A 19,892-nucleotide genomic window follows, 5' to 3' on the forward strand; every position below is an offset into this window, starting at 1 on the left:
TATACTGGCTCAGCTCTATTCTTTATGCCTGTCCAAGTACTTCGCAATCTCATTCTTCATAGTGGACTGTAAAATCTTATCAACAACAGAGGTCAGGATAACTGGGTCTAAGATTCTCTTTCTTCTGCTTGTCTCCTTTTTTGACTAGAGGTTTTACATTTGCCATCTTCCAGAATCCTCTGACTCCAGAGATTCAGGAAAGATCACAACTAATCCTTCCAAAATCTCCTCAGCTATATTCTTCAGAATTCTAGGGTATAGTCCATCTGGGCCAGGTGTTTTATCCGCATGGAGACCTTTCAGCTTCCCCAGCACCGTCTCCTTACTGAGAACCACTACACTCATCTCTCGCTGTCCCAAAGTTCTGGTATGCTACTGGTTCTTGTACCATGAAAAATGATGTAAAGTACCTATTCCTTTCTTCCCCATTACTACTACTTCAGCCTCATATTCCAGCAGTTCAATGACCACTCTTGTCTCCCTCTTATCAAAAAAAAACCTTCTTGCAATATTTTTGTATTAGTAGCCAGCTTATTCTATTCTTTTACCTTATTGCTTTAAAGAAAAAAGTCCTCTTCTGGTTTTTAAAATGCATCCCATTAAATCTTCATCAATATATGATTTTTCTTTGGCTTTCATGCTTTCTCAGACTTCCCTTGTCGGCCATGGTTGCCAGATCCTTTCAAGTATATTTCTTCTCCCTTGGGAAGGATTTTTGCTGTGCCTCCAAATTACCCCTAGAAACACCTGCCATTGCTGCTCCACCATCTACCCTTCCAGGCTCTCCTTCTACTCTGGGCACCTCTTCCTTTGTGTCTAAGTTGTAATACCATTACATTTGATTAGAGCTTCTCCCTGTCAAACTGCAGGGTGAATTCCATCAGGTTATGCTCACTAACCCATACAGGTTCCTTCAGCTTATGCTCCCTCATTACACATCACTAAGTCCAGAATTGCCAGTTCCTGATTGGGCTGTACCACAAGCTGCTCCAAAGAAACATCTCGGAAATTCCACAAATGCTTTTTCTTCGGGGGGGGGGGGGAATCTGTAATCAACCTGATTTTCCCAGTCCACCTGCATATTGCAATCCCCATGCTTATTGTAACTGTGCCTTTCCTACATGGTTCTTTGTAAAATTTATCTTCTACCCCACATCCAGACTATTGCTAGGAGCTTATACATAACTTCCACCAGGGTGCTCAATTCTACCCACAGTCACCACACATACCAATCCTTTAATCACTTCATTCTATGAATTTCATTTAATTTCATACTAAGAAAGCAATCCTGGCCCTCTGTCCACCTGCCTGCTCTTTCAATAAAGGCATGCACCCTCAGTTAGCTCCCAGCCCTGATCCCCTCACAGCCACATCTGTGATACTCACAACAGCATACCTGCCAAATTCAATCTGCAATACAAATCTCATTTACCTTGTTTCATATACAGCATGCATTTAACTACAAACCCTCAGTCCTGCATGAACTTCCCTCTAGCCCCTTCCAGTGTTGCCTCTCATCTGCTGTACCAGAAGTCAGATTCATCACCCTTTACATACTCTGTCCTATTCCTCATTCTGGAAACTTTAATAACCTCTCATAAGCCCCAGGTGGCTAGTTTAAAGTCTACGTGGCCAACCTTTTTAGCCATTCTGCTATGATCCTGATCCCACATCAGTGCAGGTGGAGCCCATCCCAAAGGCATAGTTCCTTTCTGTCCCAATACTAATGACCATTGCCCACAAATCAGAATCTGTCTTTCCCACTCTACTCCTTTAGCCACACATTTACTTTCCTAGTTTTCGTATCTCTTTACTTATGTGCATAAAGCTCAGGTAACAATCCTTCAGGTCCCATTCTTTAATTTTTCTTCCTTGTACTCAATATTCCTCCTACATCAACCACAACAACTGGATCATTCCCACTCTACTATCCTTTCAAGCTAACTCAAGATGTCCCTTAACTTGGCACCAGGCAGGCAACACACTACACAGGACACCCAATCATGTTTACAAGGATGCTATCTGTATCTTTCTTTCACCTAACTCCCTTTTTCACTAAACTCCAGTTACACTCTAATGCAATAAAACAGCATTCCACTGAATGCAAAGCAACACTGAAGGAGCCCTCCTTTTATGGTCCCTAATTCAAAGACTTCTGAAACTGGAGTAAACTGATTTTGCAATTAACTTGTTTCAGCCGAGTACCTTTTTTAAAGCTGCAATTAAACTGCACCCAGAAGAGCAACTAATTGCTAAATTAAAGAACAGCCTAACCTTAGATTGAAATTAGCCCATAAATTATATTATTTCTTAAAATTTACCCTTTGAGTCTCCCTGTTTCACCAAACTCCAGTTACACTCAAAAGCAACAAAGCTGCATTACAGCAAATTTATGCATACATTGGATTTAAACACATTGCTTTTGATTTTTGATTTTTTTAATAATTTGAAATGAAGGCAATGAAGATCCTTTACCATTTAGATCCATTAACTGTTAACTATTACATTTATAACCAAGTTTTATCTGAGTTGCACTAATATGCGTCACTTACCTTTACTTGGACAATCACAGTCGCTAAACCTGGAGGCATGCTTCCCCCACTGTCCAGTGCCTCGACAACAAATGTATAGCTTGCATCTGCAGTAGACAGAGATTCATAATCCACAGTCTCTAAAATTGACAATTCTCCTGTCCACTGGTTGACAGAAAACAATTTCCTGGCTTCATCTGTTCTTATACGGTAAGTTGTATTTGGACCAAGATCAGCATCTGTTGCCTGAAACAAAACAAAACAATGAAATGTAGTTGGTCAGTGTTGGTCAATTCAGCACACTTAATAACTGAGATCTTAAGAAAGAAAAATAGCTTTATGTATATAATCATTGTATATATCTTTTTGAAAAACCATTATCTAAAATCAAATAAGAAGACTTGCATGTTTAAAAGACATAATAAACAAGGAACATAGAAGACAAATATTATTGAAGTTAATCAGTTGCATAAATAGTCAGAGGAAAATTGAGAAACAAACTTGTAAGGAGATCTCAGCTATCTGTAAGAATAATTGGGTGGTTAGGGTAGGGGATTTTAACTTTCCAAACATTGACTGGGACTGCCATTGTGTTAAGGGTTAAGATGGAGAGAAATTTGTTAAGTGTGTACAAGAAAATTTTCTGATTCAGTATGTGGATGTACCTACTAGAGAAGGTGCAAAACTTGACCTACTCTTGGGAAATAAGGCAGGGCAGGTGACTGAGGTGTCAGTGGGAGAGCACTTTGGGGCCAGCAACCATAATTCTATTCGATTTGAAATAGTGATGGAAAATGATAGACCAGATCTAAAAGTTGAAGTTCTAAATTGGAGAAAGGCCAATTTTGGCAGTATTAGGCAAAAACTTTCAAAAGCTCATATGGGACAGTTGGAAAATGGGAAGCCTTCGGAAATGAGATAACAAGAATCCAGAGAAAGTATATTCCTGTCAGGGTGAAAGGAAAGGCTGGTAGGTATAAGGAATGCTGGATAACTAAAGAAATTGAGGATTTTGTTAAGAAAAAGAAGGAAGCATATGTAAGGTATAGACAGGATAGATCGAGTGAATCCTTAGAAGAGTATAAAGGAAGTAGGAGTACACTTAAGAGGAAAATCAGAAGGGCAAAAAGGGGACATGAAATAGATTTGGCAAATAGAGTTAAGGAGAATCCAAAGGGTTTTTACAAATACATTAAGGACAAAAGGATAACTAGGGAGAGAATAGGGCCCCTCAAAGATCAGCAAGGTGGCCTTTGATGGGGGAGATACTAAACGAGTGTTTTGCATCAGTATTTCCTGTGGAAAAGTCTATGGAAGATATAGAATGTAGCAAAATAGATGGTGACACCTTGCAAAATGTCCATATTACAGAGGAGAAAGTGCTGGATGTCTTGGAACGGGTAAAGGTGAATAAATCCTCAGGACCCGATCAGGGTACCCGAGAACTCTATGGGAAGCTAGAGAAGTGTTTGCTGAGATATTTGTATCATTGATAGTCACAGGTGAGGACTGGAGGTTGGCTAACGTGGTGTCACTCTTTAAGAAGGGTAGTAAGGACAAGTTAGGGAACTATAGACCAGTGAGCCTGACATCGGTGATGGGCAAGTTGTTGGAGGGAATCCTGAGGGACAGGATATACATATATTTGGAAAGGCAAGGACTGATTAGGGATAGTCAATATGGCTTTGTGCATGGGAAATCATGTCTCACAAACTTGATTGAAGTTTTGAAGAAGTAACAAAGAGGATTGATGAGGGCAGAGCAGTAGATGTGATCTATCTGGACTTCAGTAAGGTGTTCGACAAGGTTCCCCATGGGACACTGGTTAGCAAGGTTAGATTTCACGGAATAAAGGGAGAACTAGCTCAAAGGTAGAAGACAGAGGGTGATAGTGGAGGGTTGTTTTTCAGATTAGAGGCCTGTGACCAGTGGAGTGCCACAAGGATTGGTGCTGGGTCCTCTACTTTTTGTCATTTACATAAATGATTTGATGCTAGCATAAGAGGTACAGTTAGTAAGTTTGCAGATGACATCAAAATTGGAGGTGTAGTGGACAGCGAAGAAGGTTACCTCAGATTACAACAGAATCTTGACCTGATGGGCCAATGGGCAGAGAAGTGGCAGATGGAGTTTATTTCAGAAAAATGCAAGGTGCTGCATTTTGGGAAAGCAAATCAGAGCAGGACCTATATACTTAATAGTAAGGTCCTGGGGAGTGTTGCTGAGCAAAGAGACTTTGGAACGCAGGTTCCTAGTTCCTTGAAAGTGGAGTCACAGGTAGATAGGATAGTGAAGAAGGCGTTTGGTATGCTTTCTTTTATTGGTCAGAGTATTGAGTACAGGGGTTGGGACATCATGTTGCAGTTGTACAGGACATTGTTTAGGCCACTGGTGGAATATTGCGTGCAATTCTGGTCTCCTTTCTATCGGAAAGATGTTGTGAAACTTGAAAGGGTTCAGAAAAGAATTACAAGGATGTTGGCAGGGTTGGAGGATTTGAGCTATGGGGAGAGGCTGAGCAGGCTGGGGCTGTTTTCCCTGGAGCGTCGAAGGCTGAGGTATAACCTTACAGAGGTTTACAAAATTATGAGGGGCATGGATAGGATAAATAGACAAAGTGTTTTTCCTGGGGTGGGGGTGTCCAGAACTAAAGGGCATAGTTTTAGGGTGAGAGGGGAAAGATATGAAAGGGACATAAAGGACAATTTTTTCACACAGAGGATGGTACGTGAGCTGCTGGAGAAAGTGTTGAAGGCTGGTACAATTGCAATATTTAAAAGGCATTTGGATGGGTATATGAATAGGAAGGGTTTGGAGGGATATGGGCTGGGTGATGGCAGGTGGGACTAGATTGGGTTGGGATATCTGGTCGGCATGGACAAGTTGGGCCGAAGGATCTGTTTCCATGCTGTACATCTCTATGAATCTATGACTCTATAAATGAGAACATATTTAACTTTTGTTGAGAAACAAATAATAACAAATTTTAATAGTTTTAAGAATTGTCAATCAAAATCGAGGTTTAGCATAACTTTTACTGGTTTGGGTCTTTTTTGAAATGCTGGAGGATCTTTTTAACTTTGATGGGAGGTGATTCATCAATTATACACATCAAATTTTCCATTGCCTTGATATAGGTTATTCATATTGCCCCATTATATACCCCTCTCGAAGTTCAAAGTTCTGACTTTGATGTAATTGACAGAGGATAGAAACATACTCTATGATGGTATGCCTGAGTTATTGCCTCTTTCATGGATTTTAATTGGCTAAATTTCAACTTAATTAATAAAACTGTTAAAAGTTTCAGTAATTGATTGTAGAACACAATGTCATTTTATGTAAAGATTCTGCTTAAGCTGAGGAAATCACAATTTAAGAGTGTCCATAAAAGTTTTTTACTTTGCAGTTGGCAATTCATGTTCAGAAAGGACTGAGCCCTTTTTTGTACGTCAAATTACCTCCCACCAGCATCTACCTATCACCACCTCATTTACCTACTTACCTTGCCCCCAGCCTCAATCCCCAGCCTCCTATTTATCTCTCAGCCCCTTCCTCCTCTACATTCCCAAATTGTCGTCTCTCCTGCTCCTCGGATGTTGCCTGACCTGTTGTGCTTTTCCAACACCGCACAACTCTGACTCTCCAGCCTCTGCAATCCTCATGTTCTTGAAGTTTAGCAAAGTAAAGGTTAATAAAAATGAACAATTGAAAAGGAGCTCTGTAAGTTGTCTACTAAATTGCTCTCATCTTATTTGATATTAATACGTAACTACTCACAAGATTCCAACAGAACAACAATATACCATGTATTATTGCCAAGAAACAAACTTGAACGTATCAGGGAAATACCACTATAAACATACTTCACATTGTGAACTGATTAATTAGAATAGCAAAGTTCTTCTGACCGGAGGTTCTTTAATCTCGAAGCTCATTTTGACTTAAGGGTGATTGTTGATATTGGGATTGTAAATTCCACTTCAGCACTAATCTATATTAAAAAGCACCACTGCATCCATCAATGGCCATTATTTCCCTTTCATATATTTTAATATTTGGGAAATATTAAATGAGATTATGTTAAAGTAATGATGCAAAGCAGCATATTTGACATTTAATTTAATCAAGCTTGATGACATTTTTGTAATTTGAGAGAAAAACATGCTTAAAGCATAACTGCTTCTCCATTTTACAATTCTTATCTCATATTGAGTATCAAGATTATGAAATTTGTAATAAACACTGATGTTGTGCAAATCTCACAAGGGAAAACCTCACAGAAGCAAAACACATTGCTGACATCAAGCTTATTATTTTGCTTTGAGAATAAATTATAGAAGATGATGCCAAACATGCTTTACAGGACGATATGTTAGTTGGGTTTAAGGTATCTAAGTAGGTCTCTTGTGTTTGAGGCAGGTTTACAATTTTCGTGCCACTGACTCTGCACTTGGCAGAAATGTTGTGTGTAGTTCCAGCTGTTTTGGTTTAGGTGGATTGGGAAATTGTCCTTTATGCAGATGTTCCAGTAATGAATCAAAGTTTAAATTTACTCAGCCTAATTCCTCAGTTTACTCATTCATCCCATTAGAGACAACTCTAATCTGTGCCTCCAGCGCTAAATCTCAGAAGACCACGGGTAGTACAAGAACATTGGAAAAAGTGAGGGCTGTGAACTTTTGTTGCACTTATGTTTTTATTTTTTGAGTTCATATAGAAATGGGCAAGGTATTTTAATAAAGTGTACTACATAAGATCTGTCTTTCAGCAGTCTGCTGATTGTCAAAGAACAAGTTCTGATTTTGCGTTGAATGGCTACATGGACTATTTTATTAAATTCCTTATTCAGTTTAAGATGATTAGAGCCAAAAAGTGTGGCATTCGCAAAGCACAGCAGGTCAGGCAGCATCACAGGAACAGGAGAGTTGATGTTTTGGGCATAAGCCCTTCATCAGGAATGTGGAGGGAGAGGAGGGAGCTGAGACATAAACTCAGTTGAGGAACATTGCTCTATTAAGGTGAGTGAGATAATTATTTTGTTTATGTATTGCAATATTATGATTGCTTAGGTCAAAGATTTTTAGCAGCATTGTAAGTGACATTATTTACTGAGTGCTGAAATTCACTTTCTCCTTATGATCTCACGCTTAATATGTGAAGAGCATATTACATGATAAACGATCTAGGTATATTGGACCCAATTTTAACACCACAAACTGGTGAGTTTTGAATAGATTAAAATTGGGTGCATAATCTTTGCTTGAAAGTGTGTCTTTCAGTCAGTATTCTGCCATATTCCTTTTCTGGTTCTGTAAGCATCCCTGTAGAACCAGTCCAGCTGTCCAGTATGCTAGCAACTTCAAGACCTCTACATATCCATAAGATACATCACCACAGTTACATTCAACTCGGATAACCCAAGAAACATACATGAGTGAATTGTATAATTCAAATAGACAACAGCAATTAAGATTTTCAGGAGGGGTTCTACTGGAAACCCCATTTTGTGATTCACTTTCTTTAGCTCTTTCCAAGTGCAGTCACTTGGCAGTTGTTCATTAGAAACTTAATTTGGTACATTGTGAGGATACAATGCATTTCTTACCCCATCTGAAAGCTGTTTTAAAAGGAGGAAAGCCTTGCATTTATATAGTGTCTTTTGTGACCTTAGGATATCCCAAAGCAGTGTGCAGGTAATAAAGGCATCGATTATCTTTGCATGCTATAACAGGAATGTCGTGACCCATCAGATTAAGTTGGGTGAATCTTATGATTACTTTGATTTTGTATCATACTATTATGATTGATTAGGTCAAAGATTGTTTTTAGCACTCAATAACCTCTGTGCAGGAATTCTCCTTTGGCTCCGTTACTGTTTGTTGCACAGGGGAACAGTTTTGTTTTAAATGCATTAACATTAGTTTTTTTTTGTTGAAGATCTTCCAAACCAATTTATAATGTCTTTTGATAAGTTGGCAATAATTCTTGAGGGAAATTAAGTTACCAGGTTGCTGCAATAATATTCTATTCAAATTGCGTATACATAAGAATCCACTGGGAATTATGACACATGGCTGTGGAGAGAGTTAGAATTTACACTCTACAACATTTTTACAATTTTGTTGGTGTATAAAGGAAATTAATGCTGGCACATTCATATCTTGTTTCTGTATCCTCCACTTTAAACAATTTTAATCTAATCATCTTAAACTGAATAAGGAATTTAATAAAATAGTCCATGTAGCCATTCAACGCAAAATCAGAACTTGTTCTTTGACAATCAGCAGACTGCTGAAAGACAGATCTTATGTAGTACACTTTATTAAAATACCTTGCCCATTTCTATTTGAACTCAAAAAAAAACATAAGTGCAACAAAAGTTAAGAATATACAAATATTCATCATTAAAATATAATTGTCACTGTTAAATGTAGTGGGTCAAAATAATATTCTAATCCAAATGGGAAGGTGCTTGACAAGTAGTATTGTGGCCAGATTATTAATCCATCCACCCAATCAATGTCCTATGGCTATAAGTTTAAATCCCACCATGGCAGATGGCAGAAATTGAATCCAATAAAAACCTGGAACTAAGTTTAATGTGACCATGAAACCATTGTTGATTGTTGTAAAAACCCACCTGGTTCATTCATGTCCCTTTAGAGAAGGAAATCTGCCATCCTTACCTGGTCTGGACTACCTGACTCCTGACCCACAGCAATGTTGTTAACTCTTAACAGCTCTTTGCTGAGCAAGACCTCGGTTCAAGGGGCAATTAGGGATGGGGCAATAAACACTAACATTGCCAGTGATGCCCATATCCCATTAAAGAATATATGACAGAATAGGAGCTACAAGATCGAAAGCTGCAGGTAAGATGCCAGTTCAGAATTGGAAATGTTTGTGTGCTTCTGATGCATGCACAAGGGGCTCACACTATTAAACACTCAAACATGGCAGTCACATGGGTTACAGCATTGGGAGCAGTCCCTCTGCATTTTCATCATCTTCTCGTCCATAGGTAGCCAAAGTTTGTGGTCATTAACTGTTGTTAAACTAGCACACTCCATCATATAAAATCCACAGTATATTCTTATAATGCAAACATTAAAGTATTATACTGTGCAATTCTGTAAGAAAGAGAGAACTAATAATTAGAATACAACTAGAATACAACCAGTGCATAACTGATCCCCATGGAGAGACTATTCCATTAAAGATTTATTGTAGAATCTTATCTGTCCTCTGGGCGTTGAAAAGCATGAAATCCAATTAAAAGCTTCAAAAATGTAATTGTGCTTGTTTTGTAGGCAAACAACTTGAACATAGCAAGGTCTCACAGGCAGGAAATGAGACGAGGAACAAATTAATCTATTTTTCATTGAGCGGTATTGGTTGAGAGAGGAATGTTGGCCAGAATGCGAAGTAAACTCCCTGCTCTTCTTTGTAGAATGTCATGCAATCTTTTAAAACACTGAATCATCAAAATAATCAGACAAGATATTGGTTTTATTCTCATCTGATGTACAGTACTTCCAACAAGGCAGCACTCCCTCAGCACTACATCAACAAGTAGCAGTTTGGGTTTTGCTTAAGTTGACAGCCCTCTCAACAATTAAGATAAGCCCTCTTACAAACATTTGGCATTTGATTATCTTAGTTTGTACTTTTTGATTTACATTTAATGCGGACTGTGATTTAACCATACTCATTTGATAAGAAAGGTTTCCTTTCAATAATTTGTTGATGTAAACTTATCAGAAATAACATCACGTTGTAGGTTCCACAAAGCCACAAAATAACATTGTTTTAATTCCATCGATTGGAAAGGCCACAGGAGTTTTATAACAGTGAGGAAGCGATCAATACACGTCAAAAGCTACGGTGAGACAGATGTTTAATGAAAAAACAGTTACAAATCCGAAAAGAATCAAGAAGCACTGGCAAAGATTTAACCCTTCAATTACATTTTTTTGATACAAACAAAATTGGTTGTTTTGTTGTTCAGAAAATTGTAGGAGTCATGCATTGTGGTGATTTGGAAAAATTTTTTTGCATAAGAAATTTGAACTTTTTTGGGCAAATGTTAATGCATTTTTTTACTGAGGACTCAATGGCAATTTGTGAATTCTGTAAGTCGACAAAAGGTTAAAAATGGGCACACATCAGGAAACAATAAATATTTCTTCAGTCAACTATTACTATTAGTTGGATACTTTAAAAATGTATTTAGAGATAAACCCTCTTCTTGTTGGCTGAGACACGTAGTAGAAAATTTGCATTTCTGCAACAGATCTGAATTCTTAAGTTTAGCACTTTTTGAAACAATGGACTTTATGTTTCATGCTGCTTCATGTGATCTACATAAATGATTTTGCACTGGTCGACAAAAGTGGAAAGGGCATTCCATTGTTCGTCAATTGTATTACCAGCCTTTCTTGAGCATAAAAATATATCATTGGAAAATATATTCTATAATATAAAGGTATATTATGACTATGTTTAGAAGAAATATGTTTCAATCTTTTAACAGTCAGCATTGATACATTTCTAGCAGAAGATCTGTGCTGAAATAATAAAATTGATTGCAATCTCATATTGTGTAGTCAACTACACTGCACTCAATAAGGCATATTTTGACTGTGCAATAGTGTAAAACAGTGCATCAACAGACTTCAAGGGAATTAAAACTTGGGAGAAATTGTGACTGCAAACTTGGATTTCAGAAGGCAGTCGGTGTTGGCAATATGAAAGCTGGAAAGGCTGAAAATTTCAGCAGATTCACTTCCAGTCACATATGGCTGTTTGGCATTCCACTCTTAGAGAGGAGCAAAGTACAGGTTAGCATGTGGGTTGGTTATGTCATCACTCAATATTCAATTCAGATGTAGTGCATAATCTGCCTCTGCAACCTGTTATAACCCCCTGTCAAACATGCTCAGCTAAACATTTATTCAGCTGCACAAGTGGTTTCCCTCCATGGGATTTCCAGGTGAAGTAATTCTACATGAGAATATAAGAAGCGGAATCAGAAGTAAGCCATTTAGCCTCTCAATCCTGCCTGCTCATTTAACAAGACTATAGCTGATCTCCCTGAAATGTTAACTCATAAGACCATAAGACCATAAGAGATAGGAGTGGATGGAAGGCCATTTGGCCCATCAAGTCCATTTTGCCATTTAATCATGGCTGATGGGCATTTCAACTCCATTTACCCGCACTCTCCCCGTAGCCCTTAATTCCTTGCAAGATCAAGAATTTATCAATCTCTGCCTTGAAGACATTTAATGTCCCGGCCTCCACTGCTCTTCGTGCCAATGAATTCCACAGGCCCACCACTCTCTGGCTGAAGAAATGACTTGTCATTTCTGTTCTATCTTTAATACCAGCTCAGCATAGTTATCAACTCTCTAATATTGCAAACATCTGTGAATACCACTTTAAATACATTTGTGATGTAAACTTCACAACTCTCTGGGGTAGTGTCCTGATGAAGGGTCCTGCCCAAAACGTTGACTTTCCTGCTCCTCTGAAGCTGCTTGACCTGCTGTGCTTTTTCTAGCTCCACATTTTATCATCGCAGGGGTAGAAAATCCCATACATTTACTTACACTCTGGGAATTCCTTTGTATCTTTGTTTTAATTGAGTGACCCTTGTTTTGTAACTAGTTAGAGATTTGTTCACTCGTGAAAACATCTTTTCAGATCTACCCTGTCATGAGCTCTCAGAAACTTGTATGTTTCAAGAACATCATCCTTCATTCTTCTAAACTCTCATGAACAATAAATTTACATAGCCTTTCTTGATAAGTCAACCGCTTTACCCCAGCAATGAGCCAAGTGAAACTTTTTTGAACAGCCTTCAGTATCAATATATCCTTTCTTTATTACAGGGGCCAAAACTGTACACAATACTCCAGGTACAGTCTCCAACATGCTGTAAAATTGTAAAAAGACTTCCTTATTCTTAAACTCAAACCTCTAGCAAAAAGTGTCAAAGTTCCATTTGCCTTCTTAATTACTCGCTGCACCTGTACGTTAGCATTGTGTGTTTTGTGCATTATTTTGAGTCTCTCTCCATTTAGATAAAACTCTGCCTTTGATTCTTTCTAATAAATTGCATGACCTACAAAGCTTGATCTGACAAGTTTTTTGTTGAATTACTCAACCAATATATAGCCTCTTGCAGATTCCTTATGTCCTCATCACAAAATGCCCTAAACTGCCCGACAGTTTCTTGTTTGTCATCTCCCTTCCTTCTTAAACACAGCATCTTATTAATAGTTTGCCAGTCCACTGGATCTTTCCTGGAATCAAGTGAGTACTTTGACAAAAACCTCCACGATCTCTGCAGTGACTTTCTTTAAAGTCTCTGGATGCTGGCCTACTGGTCTTGGTGACTTGTTTGTCTTTTATCCTATTAGTTTGTTAAATATTTTATCCCTCATTTCAGAAACTGTTAGTTTCCGCTCATTAGCATCTTGCTTATATGTTATGTTTGAGATATTTATGACGTCTCCGCTGTAATGCAAAATATTGACTTAAATCATCTGCCATTTCTTTGTCGGGAGAAAGTGAGGACTGCAGATGCTGGAGATCAGAGCTGAAAATGTGTTGCTGGAAAAGCGCAGCAGGTCAGGCAGCATCCAAGGAGCAGGAGAATCGACATTTCGGGCATGAGCCCTTCTCCTGAAGAAGGGCTCATGCCCGAAACGTCGGTTCTCCTGCTCCTTGGATGTTGCCTGACCTGCTGCGCTTTTCCAGCAACACATTTTCATCTGCCATTTCTCTGTCTGCTATTATCAATTCCTTGGTTGCATCCTGAGGCCTTACACTTACTTTAGCTATTCTCTTTTTAAAAATATATATGCTTAGAAGCTCTTGCTGTTTGCTCTTTTTATTTCTGGCCAATTGATTTTCATAATCGATTTTTTCCCTCTTCACTAGTTCTTTAGTTATCTGCCACTGGCCTACCACAAAGTTTTGTTGTTTTGTATGCCTTAGTTTTTGATTGGATGCTCTCCTTGATCACCCTCGTTTACATGGGTGGTTCATCCTTTTCACTGATATACGAGAACAGAAAAAATAGTGGGAGGATTTGGTCAATGAGTCCAGTGAGTATGCTCCACAGTTTGATAAGACTTTGTGACTGAAAGTGAATCTGCTGATTGTGCCCTTGACTCCTTGCCTGTCAATCTTTCATGACCCTTGACTTTCTTGTCAAATATCTACTCAAAGCTCTTCATACCTCGTTCGAGCTTTTAATTTTACCAAGGTCTGGGGAATCAAGCCAATTTCTGGTTATTACACTGTGTGGAATGGTGAGATTTTGTAATTATGATTGATTGATTAAAGTGACTTGTTTCTTTTCCTGCTACTGCAGAGGTTCTGTCTAAATAGTTTAGACTTCTACTGTGCTTCCTCTATCTGCACGCAATTTTCTCTCCCTGTCTTGCAGCATAGAATCCCCATAGTGTGGATGCAGGCCAATCAAGTCCACACTGACCCTCTGAAGAGCATCCAACCCAGACCCACCTCGTTCCTGCATTTCCTATGGATAGTCCACCTAGCCTGCACATCCCTGGACACTATGGGCAATTTACCCTGGTCAATCCACCTAATCTGCACATCTTTGGACTGTGGGAGGAATGCTACACAGACATGGGGAGAATATGTAAACTCCACACAGACAGTTGCTAGAGGGTGGAATTGAACCCAGATCCCTGGTATTGTAAGGCAGCAGTGCTAACCACTGAGCCACTGTGCTGTCCAAGCAATCCAAGAAGAAGCCCCATGTTTGATAGCTGCCTTTTGAGCAGATGCTTTCAAATTTTCCATTCTCTCTGATTCTAACAACATAGTAATCTGTATTTCTACTACTCTGCACAACAAACGCGTGTCAGAAGTTTGGGTGGATATAAAGAAAAGCAAGAGAATGAACTCACAGGAGGGAGCTGTCTAGATGCTCCCAAGAAATTACTCACTGTCAGACAATGTATTAAGTCAGGAAATAATTAAGACATGTAGGAGGGGACTACAAAAGTCATGACTGACTCGAAACTGCACATTGATTGGAGAAATTAGATGGGCAAGTTAACATAGAAGACAAAGTAAAATGGGGAATGTTTCTTATTGCAGAACTTGCCAGGGAATAGATTATTTTAGAGCTAATAAGAAATGAGGAAGGAGTAAGAAGAAATCTCATAGTCCAGGATTCTCTCCAGGATAGTGATCACATTGAGGTAAAATTTCAATTTCAGTTGAGGGAGAGCAACTCAGTCTCAAAGCAGTGTCCTGAAATTAAATAAGGCCAATCACATAAGTATAAAGAAAAAGTTCTCTCTTTGGGTGGAAAAGTAGACTAAAGGGAAGGTCAGTAGATAAGCAGGTATTTGATAACGTTTTTCAAAAATCTATTCTGGTCATAAAATCTACCTTATGAAGGGATAAGATACCAGACTTGCAAAATGAAGTTTTCAGGGCAATGGGGTAGCTTGGAAGTAATTATGACTTATTATGCCAGCAAAACTGTGCACACTCAGTCCTAACTTTATCTGCTGTGTCAAACGGGAATCATTTATGTGGCTACAGCAAGATCTCACAACTTCCTGTCTTATTCTGCTTCTCCTACTAGCAAAGACTGTCCTAGCATACTATATCGGAACATAGGCTCTCTCTAACCAGCAGTGGCTGGATGTCATTGCTTCATTGCATGTGTGAGAATGTCAGAAGTTGGGTTGACAAATGGGTGAAGGTCAGCTATTCCTTTGTTTGGCCAACTGTTTTTCTCTTTTTGGGTCCATCTCTACCTATCATTTACTCCTTCCCCCTCCCTCCACACCACCCCTTCTCTCACACAAATGTCAAATGTTTCCTAGCTTCAATCAGTTCTGAAAATGGATCCCAAACATTAACTTTGATTTCTCTACACCGATGCTGCCAAATCTGCTGAGTTTTTCCCGCAATTTGTGATTTTGTTTCTGATTTCCAGCCTCTACAATTCTTTGTTTTTTTTTTCAGTTTGCTGTTGAGGAAGGTTCTTGCCGCTTAGTTGCTGGCGCATTTCCTCTGGTTTCTGCTTCACTCCCACAACTGCTGGTGCTTTTATTTGTTGCTTCAAGTTGCAAAGGTCTGTAGGGAACATTGTGCCAGGTACTGAGAGGCTTTGCTGGATTCAAAGCTTCTGCACTAATCATTTGCTGCCTGACACTGATGCACTGCTCCCTTGGAATATCAAATAAGCAGAAGTACACAGCGCAGGATGAATTTTAATAATGGGTTCCATGTAGATTCTACGAATACTCGCTGTGTAGGACCATTGTATCCCAAAAGACACCTTCTATAATATCATGGTTTATTGCGCATGTATGATCACCATAATTTGCTGTTAATTTTATTCAATATTGGACAGCAGTAAGACCATTACTGTTATTATGAGAGTAAAATCCAGGCCTTTATCTTTGAGATGGTATGTTCAGCTCCAGGTGGTTGTAAAATATCATATCACAAAATTTGAAAAAGAGCAGTGGCATTTGCATAGAGTGCTACAGTTTAACATTTAATCAGCACCACAAGAAACATATTAGCTAACCTTTTATGTTATTTTGGGGCCTTGTTTTGGCTGTTTTGTTAGCTTACAGAACAATGACACTGCTTACCATATATTTTACTGCTTCTGAACTGGTTTTGAGTTGACCAGTCAATGTTAAACATACTATAGAAATGCAAAATAATGATTTATTTTCTTTTTTCAAATAGTATAAGAGACTTCAAGAAGCCAACAGTAAACAAATCTTTCCATTTGCCAATTTTAAAGAGGAGTAGATTTAAACTTAAAACAAATGTAGCTCATTTATACTCTACATGAATACATTTTACATTTAATACTGCTGTGACAGGACTTACGTTTTGAATGATTATGATTTATTTAAAGCTTTGTGGAAATATCTGCAGTGATTTATTTAGGATAGGTTACTGAAAATTCACTATGGACATTGGAGATGTTGTATTCAAACAATGTTTCTTGTAAATCACAATAAATGCAAGCTTTCCCATAGATCTCAGCTAGGACTGTGATTTGATCAGTCACTGTATGGGGAAGGTATATGTTTTTGTCTGATTAAGTTAGAAAGATATCTTCTAAGAATGAGCTACGGAGCTGATCTCTGTGATTTATGAAAATAAAAAGGTTCTTACTTAGTTCATTTTGAAACCTAATGCCTCTTTTGAAAGAGTGATTGAACAATCTTAAGAATGTATTTCCAGAGAAAGTTGCATCTGCAAGGGTTCAGAGACAATATTCCATGATTAGTTTCTTAACAACAAATGCCAGAACATCAGTGTAACAGACTTTGGTACATCTAGTGCTTTATTCTTTTATCTTTAAGAATAATCAATTGGTAAAATGTGTTTTGTTTTTCAGAAATTTAATTTGCAGATAAATCTATTTCTGTCTTTCCTTCCTGGAGAATCTACGTGTGTGTGTTTTGTGTGTTTCAGGGATACTTGGAGAGATAAGCATTTGTATTTCTATCTTACAGACTGTGTATGTAAACCAATTATTGTGTATGAACAAGGAACAAGAGTCTGCCACTTGGCCTTTCGAGCCTGCTTCATCATTCAATAAGATCATGGCTGATCATGATTGTTAAATTTGAAGGAGTTCAGGAAAGATTTACAAGGTTGTTACCAGGCTTGGAGGATTTGAGCTATAGGGAGATGCTGAATAGGCTGGGCTTTTTTTTCCCCTGGAGTGTCAGGCTGAGCTAAGGGTTATAGAGTTATGGGGAGCATGAATAGGTAAATAGACAAGGTCTTTCTCCCCAGTGTAGGTGAGTCCAAAACTAGAGGGCATAGTTTTAAGGTGATGGGGGCCTAAAGGGCATTTTTTTTCATGCAGAAGGTGGTGCGTGCATGGAATGAGTTTCCTGAGGAATTGGTAGAGGCTGGTACAATTACAACATTTTTAAGGGATCTGAATGGGTACATGAATAGGAAGGATTTAGAGAGATATGGGCCAAATGTTGGCAAATGGGACTAGATTAATTTAGGATATCTGGTCAGCACAGACAGGTTGGTCAGTTTCCATGCTATGTAACTCTATGACTATTTGATTTTAGCCTTAACTCTACATTCCTATATATCCCTGATTTTTTTCATTTCCTTGGTAATCAAGGATCTATTTACTTCTGCGTTAAAAATATTTACAGACTCTGTGTCTACTGCCTTTTTAGAAAGGAAATTCTAAAGGCTCAAAAACCTCAGAGGGAAAAAAAGTTCCCTCATCTCTGTCTTAAACAGGCATCATTTTTTTAAAAACTATGACCCCTGGTACTAGATTGTCCAACAAGAGGCAACGTTCTCTTAATGTCCACCTAGTCAAGTTCCCTCAGGATCTTATATATTTCATTTCAGTCACCTCTGACTGTTCTAAAATCTTATACAGAGGATACAGATCTAGTCTTTTCTCTTAAGGCAGTCTACTCATTCCTGGACTGAGGAATTAAACTTGTACTAGTTTAATACTAGTTATAAAAGGTATTAAACTAGTAAACATTTTGTGAACTACTTCCAACTCATCCTTTTGTAAACACAGTGACACAATACTCTACATGCAGTATCACCAATGCCCTGGACAGCTGAAGCATTACCTCTCTAATTCAACATTCAATTCCCCTCGCAATTAAATTTGCATTCGAATGGCATTCCTGGTTACTTGGTGCACTTGTACGCTAACCTTCTATGATTCACACACTAGTGCATCCAGATCACTCTGCATTTCAGAGCTCTGCAACCTCCTATTTCGATTACATGTTCATTGAATAAGTTTTGATAATACACTAATAACCATGTTCATTAAAATACGTGGTTGACAGATCACTTGTTTTTTTTAAAGATGATGTGTTTAAGTGGCCACTTTGGTAACTGGGAAAAAAAATATTTTTAATTTACATTGTGACTGTTGGAGTAATGAAACTAGGGCACCTGTGCACTCCTCTAGCCTCAGTTGTAACAACACGCAAGTGCATTTTTATTTGGTAAAATTGCACAAGGCATTGTAGACGCTCCTTGAATATGCAGCTGGCTGGGCTAACACTGACCTGATCATGCATGATAATGGCATGGAGTCCCAGAAGTGACATAAAGCAACTTTGCCTGAGACTGTAAAACACAACTTCTGATGAAAATTAAAAAAAAAATGTATTTCAGACTCACCGGCCAGAAAGAAGTTATTGCAAGAAAACTGCCACAGAGGTATTAAATGATAAGCTGTTGAAATCAAAAATCTAAATTTCACACACAATAACAGATGGCCTGATGTAAATTATGAGACTAACTAAGACTGGGACTATTCTTGCGCACACAAAACTAAAACCAGCAAGGGACTCATATACAGCTGTACATCATCCCAACCATCTGTTATTTTGTGAATCCTGTATAAAACATAAACTTTTTGCTCTGTCCTTGCTTCAAGTCACAAAAAAAAACTTTGTTTCAGGATGAGTTTACTGCAAAAATTATGAAATTGTTAATGAAGATGAATGGTTGTATGACACTGTGGAATGGTTGTAAATCACTGTGGCACGTTGTGATGTGACTGTCATATCCTCTATGGTCAGAGGTCAGGTTAACATTGTTTTGTCCATGTTCACACATGAAGAATTTTAGAAGTCCTCACATTTAATTTCCATTAATTTAGTTAGCTGTTCAATAAGTAGAGTTATGACAGGGCACTTCTGTGCCAACAGCTACACTTCTTGAATGAAGTGTCATCTTCCAAAGAAACCCAAACTTTAGGTTTTGGAGCTGGAGCAGTAACTGGTATCAATGCAGGGCATCTGAGAGACTAAGATTTCATGGGCAGCACATTTTAGAAGTGGTCAAACTATAGCTTAAGAAGCTGGGTAGCTAACAAACAAGGTCAGTCATGTAATGCCATAGATCCTTCAGTGTATTTCATTCTCCAACAATTGTTCAGTTCTTTGCCAAGTGAACACTGGCAAAGGTGACAGATCCCCTGGGGAGTGCAGCCAGAGCCAGGTCCATGGCATGGTCCACTTGTGACTCAGTTACATAGGGGCCAGGAGTAAGACTGGGAAAGGCAATGATGGTATGATTTCTGGAGCTAAGGGAACAGTCAGCCATTGCTGTTGTTGCACATGTGATTGCAACATGGTGTTTTGTCCTCCTGGTGCCATCTTCCAGGATGTCACTGAGGAGCAGTAAAGCTCTCAGAGGGGAGATGGATGGTGAACAGCCAATGGTTGCAACCCTGATTTGTATCAAGAACATAGGTAGGAAGATGGACAATGTCCTACAAAGAGATTTTAGGGAGCTAAAAAAAAGACTAACAAGCAG

General features: G+C 38.5%; 1 protein-coding gene across 9 annotated transcripts in view; it reads right to left on the reverse strand.

Moving 5' to 3' along the window:
• The window catches only part of pcdh15b (protocadherin-related 15b), a 1,538,224-nt gene that overhangs the window by 249,259 nt on the left and 1,269,073 nt on the right, over positions 1-19,892 (reverse strand). For all 9 annotated transcript variants that reach the window (XM_087999065.1, XM_087999066.1, XM_087999064.1 and 6 more), the window contains one exon: positions 2,553-2,777. In XM_087999065.1, the coding sequence (XP_087855191.1) occupies positions 2,553-2,777 (225 nt within the window). The remainder of the gene's footprint in view (positions 1-2,552; positions 2,778-19,892) is intronic.

The sequence above is a fragment of the Chiloscyllium plagiosum genome, unplaced genomic scaffold, assembly GCF_037043375.1.
Source record: "Chiloscyllium plagiosum isolate Xiang-an unplaced genomic scaffold, Cpla_swu_hap1 HiC_scaffold_22, whole genome shotgun sequence".
Taxonomy (NCBI): Eukaryota; Metazoa; Chordata; class Chondrichthyes; order Orectolobiformes; family Hemiscylliidae; genus Chiloscyllium; species Chiloscyllium plagiosum.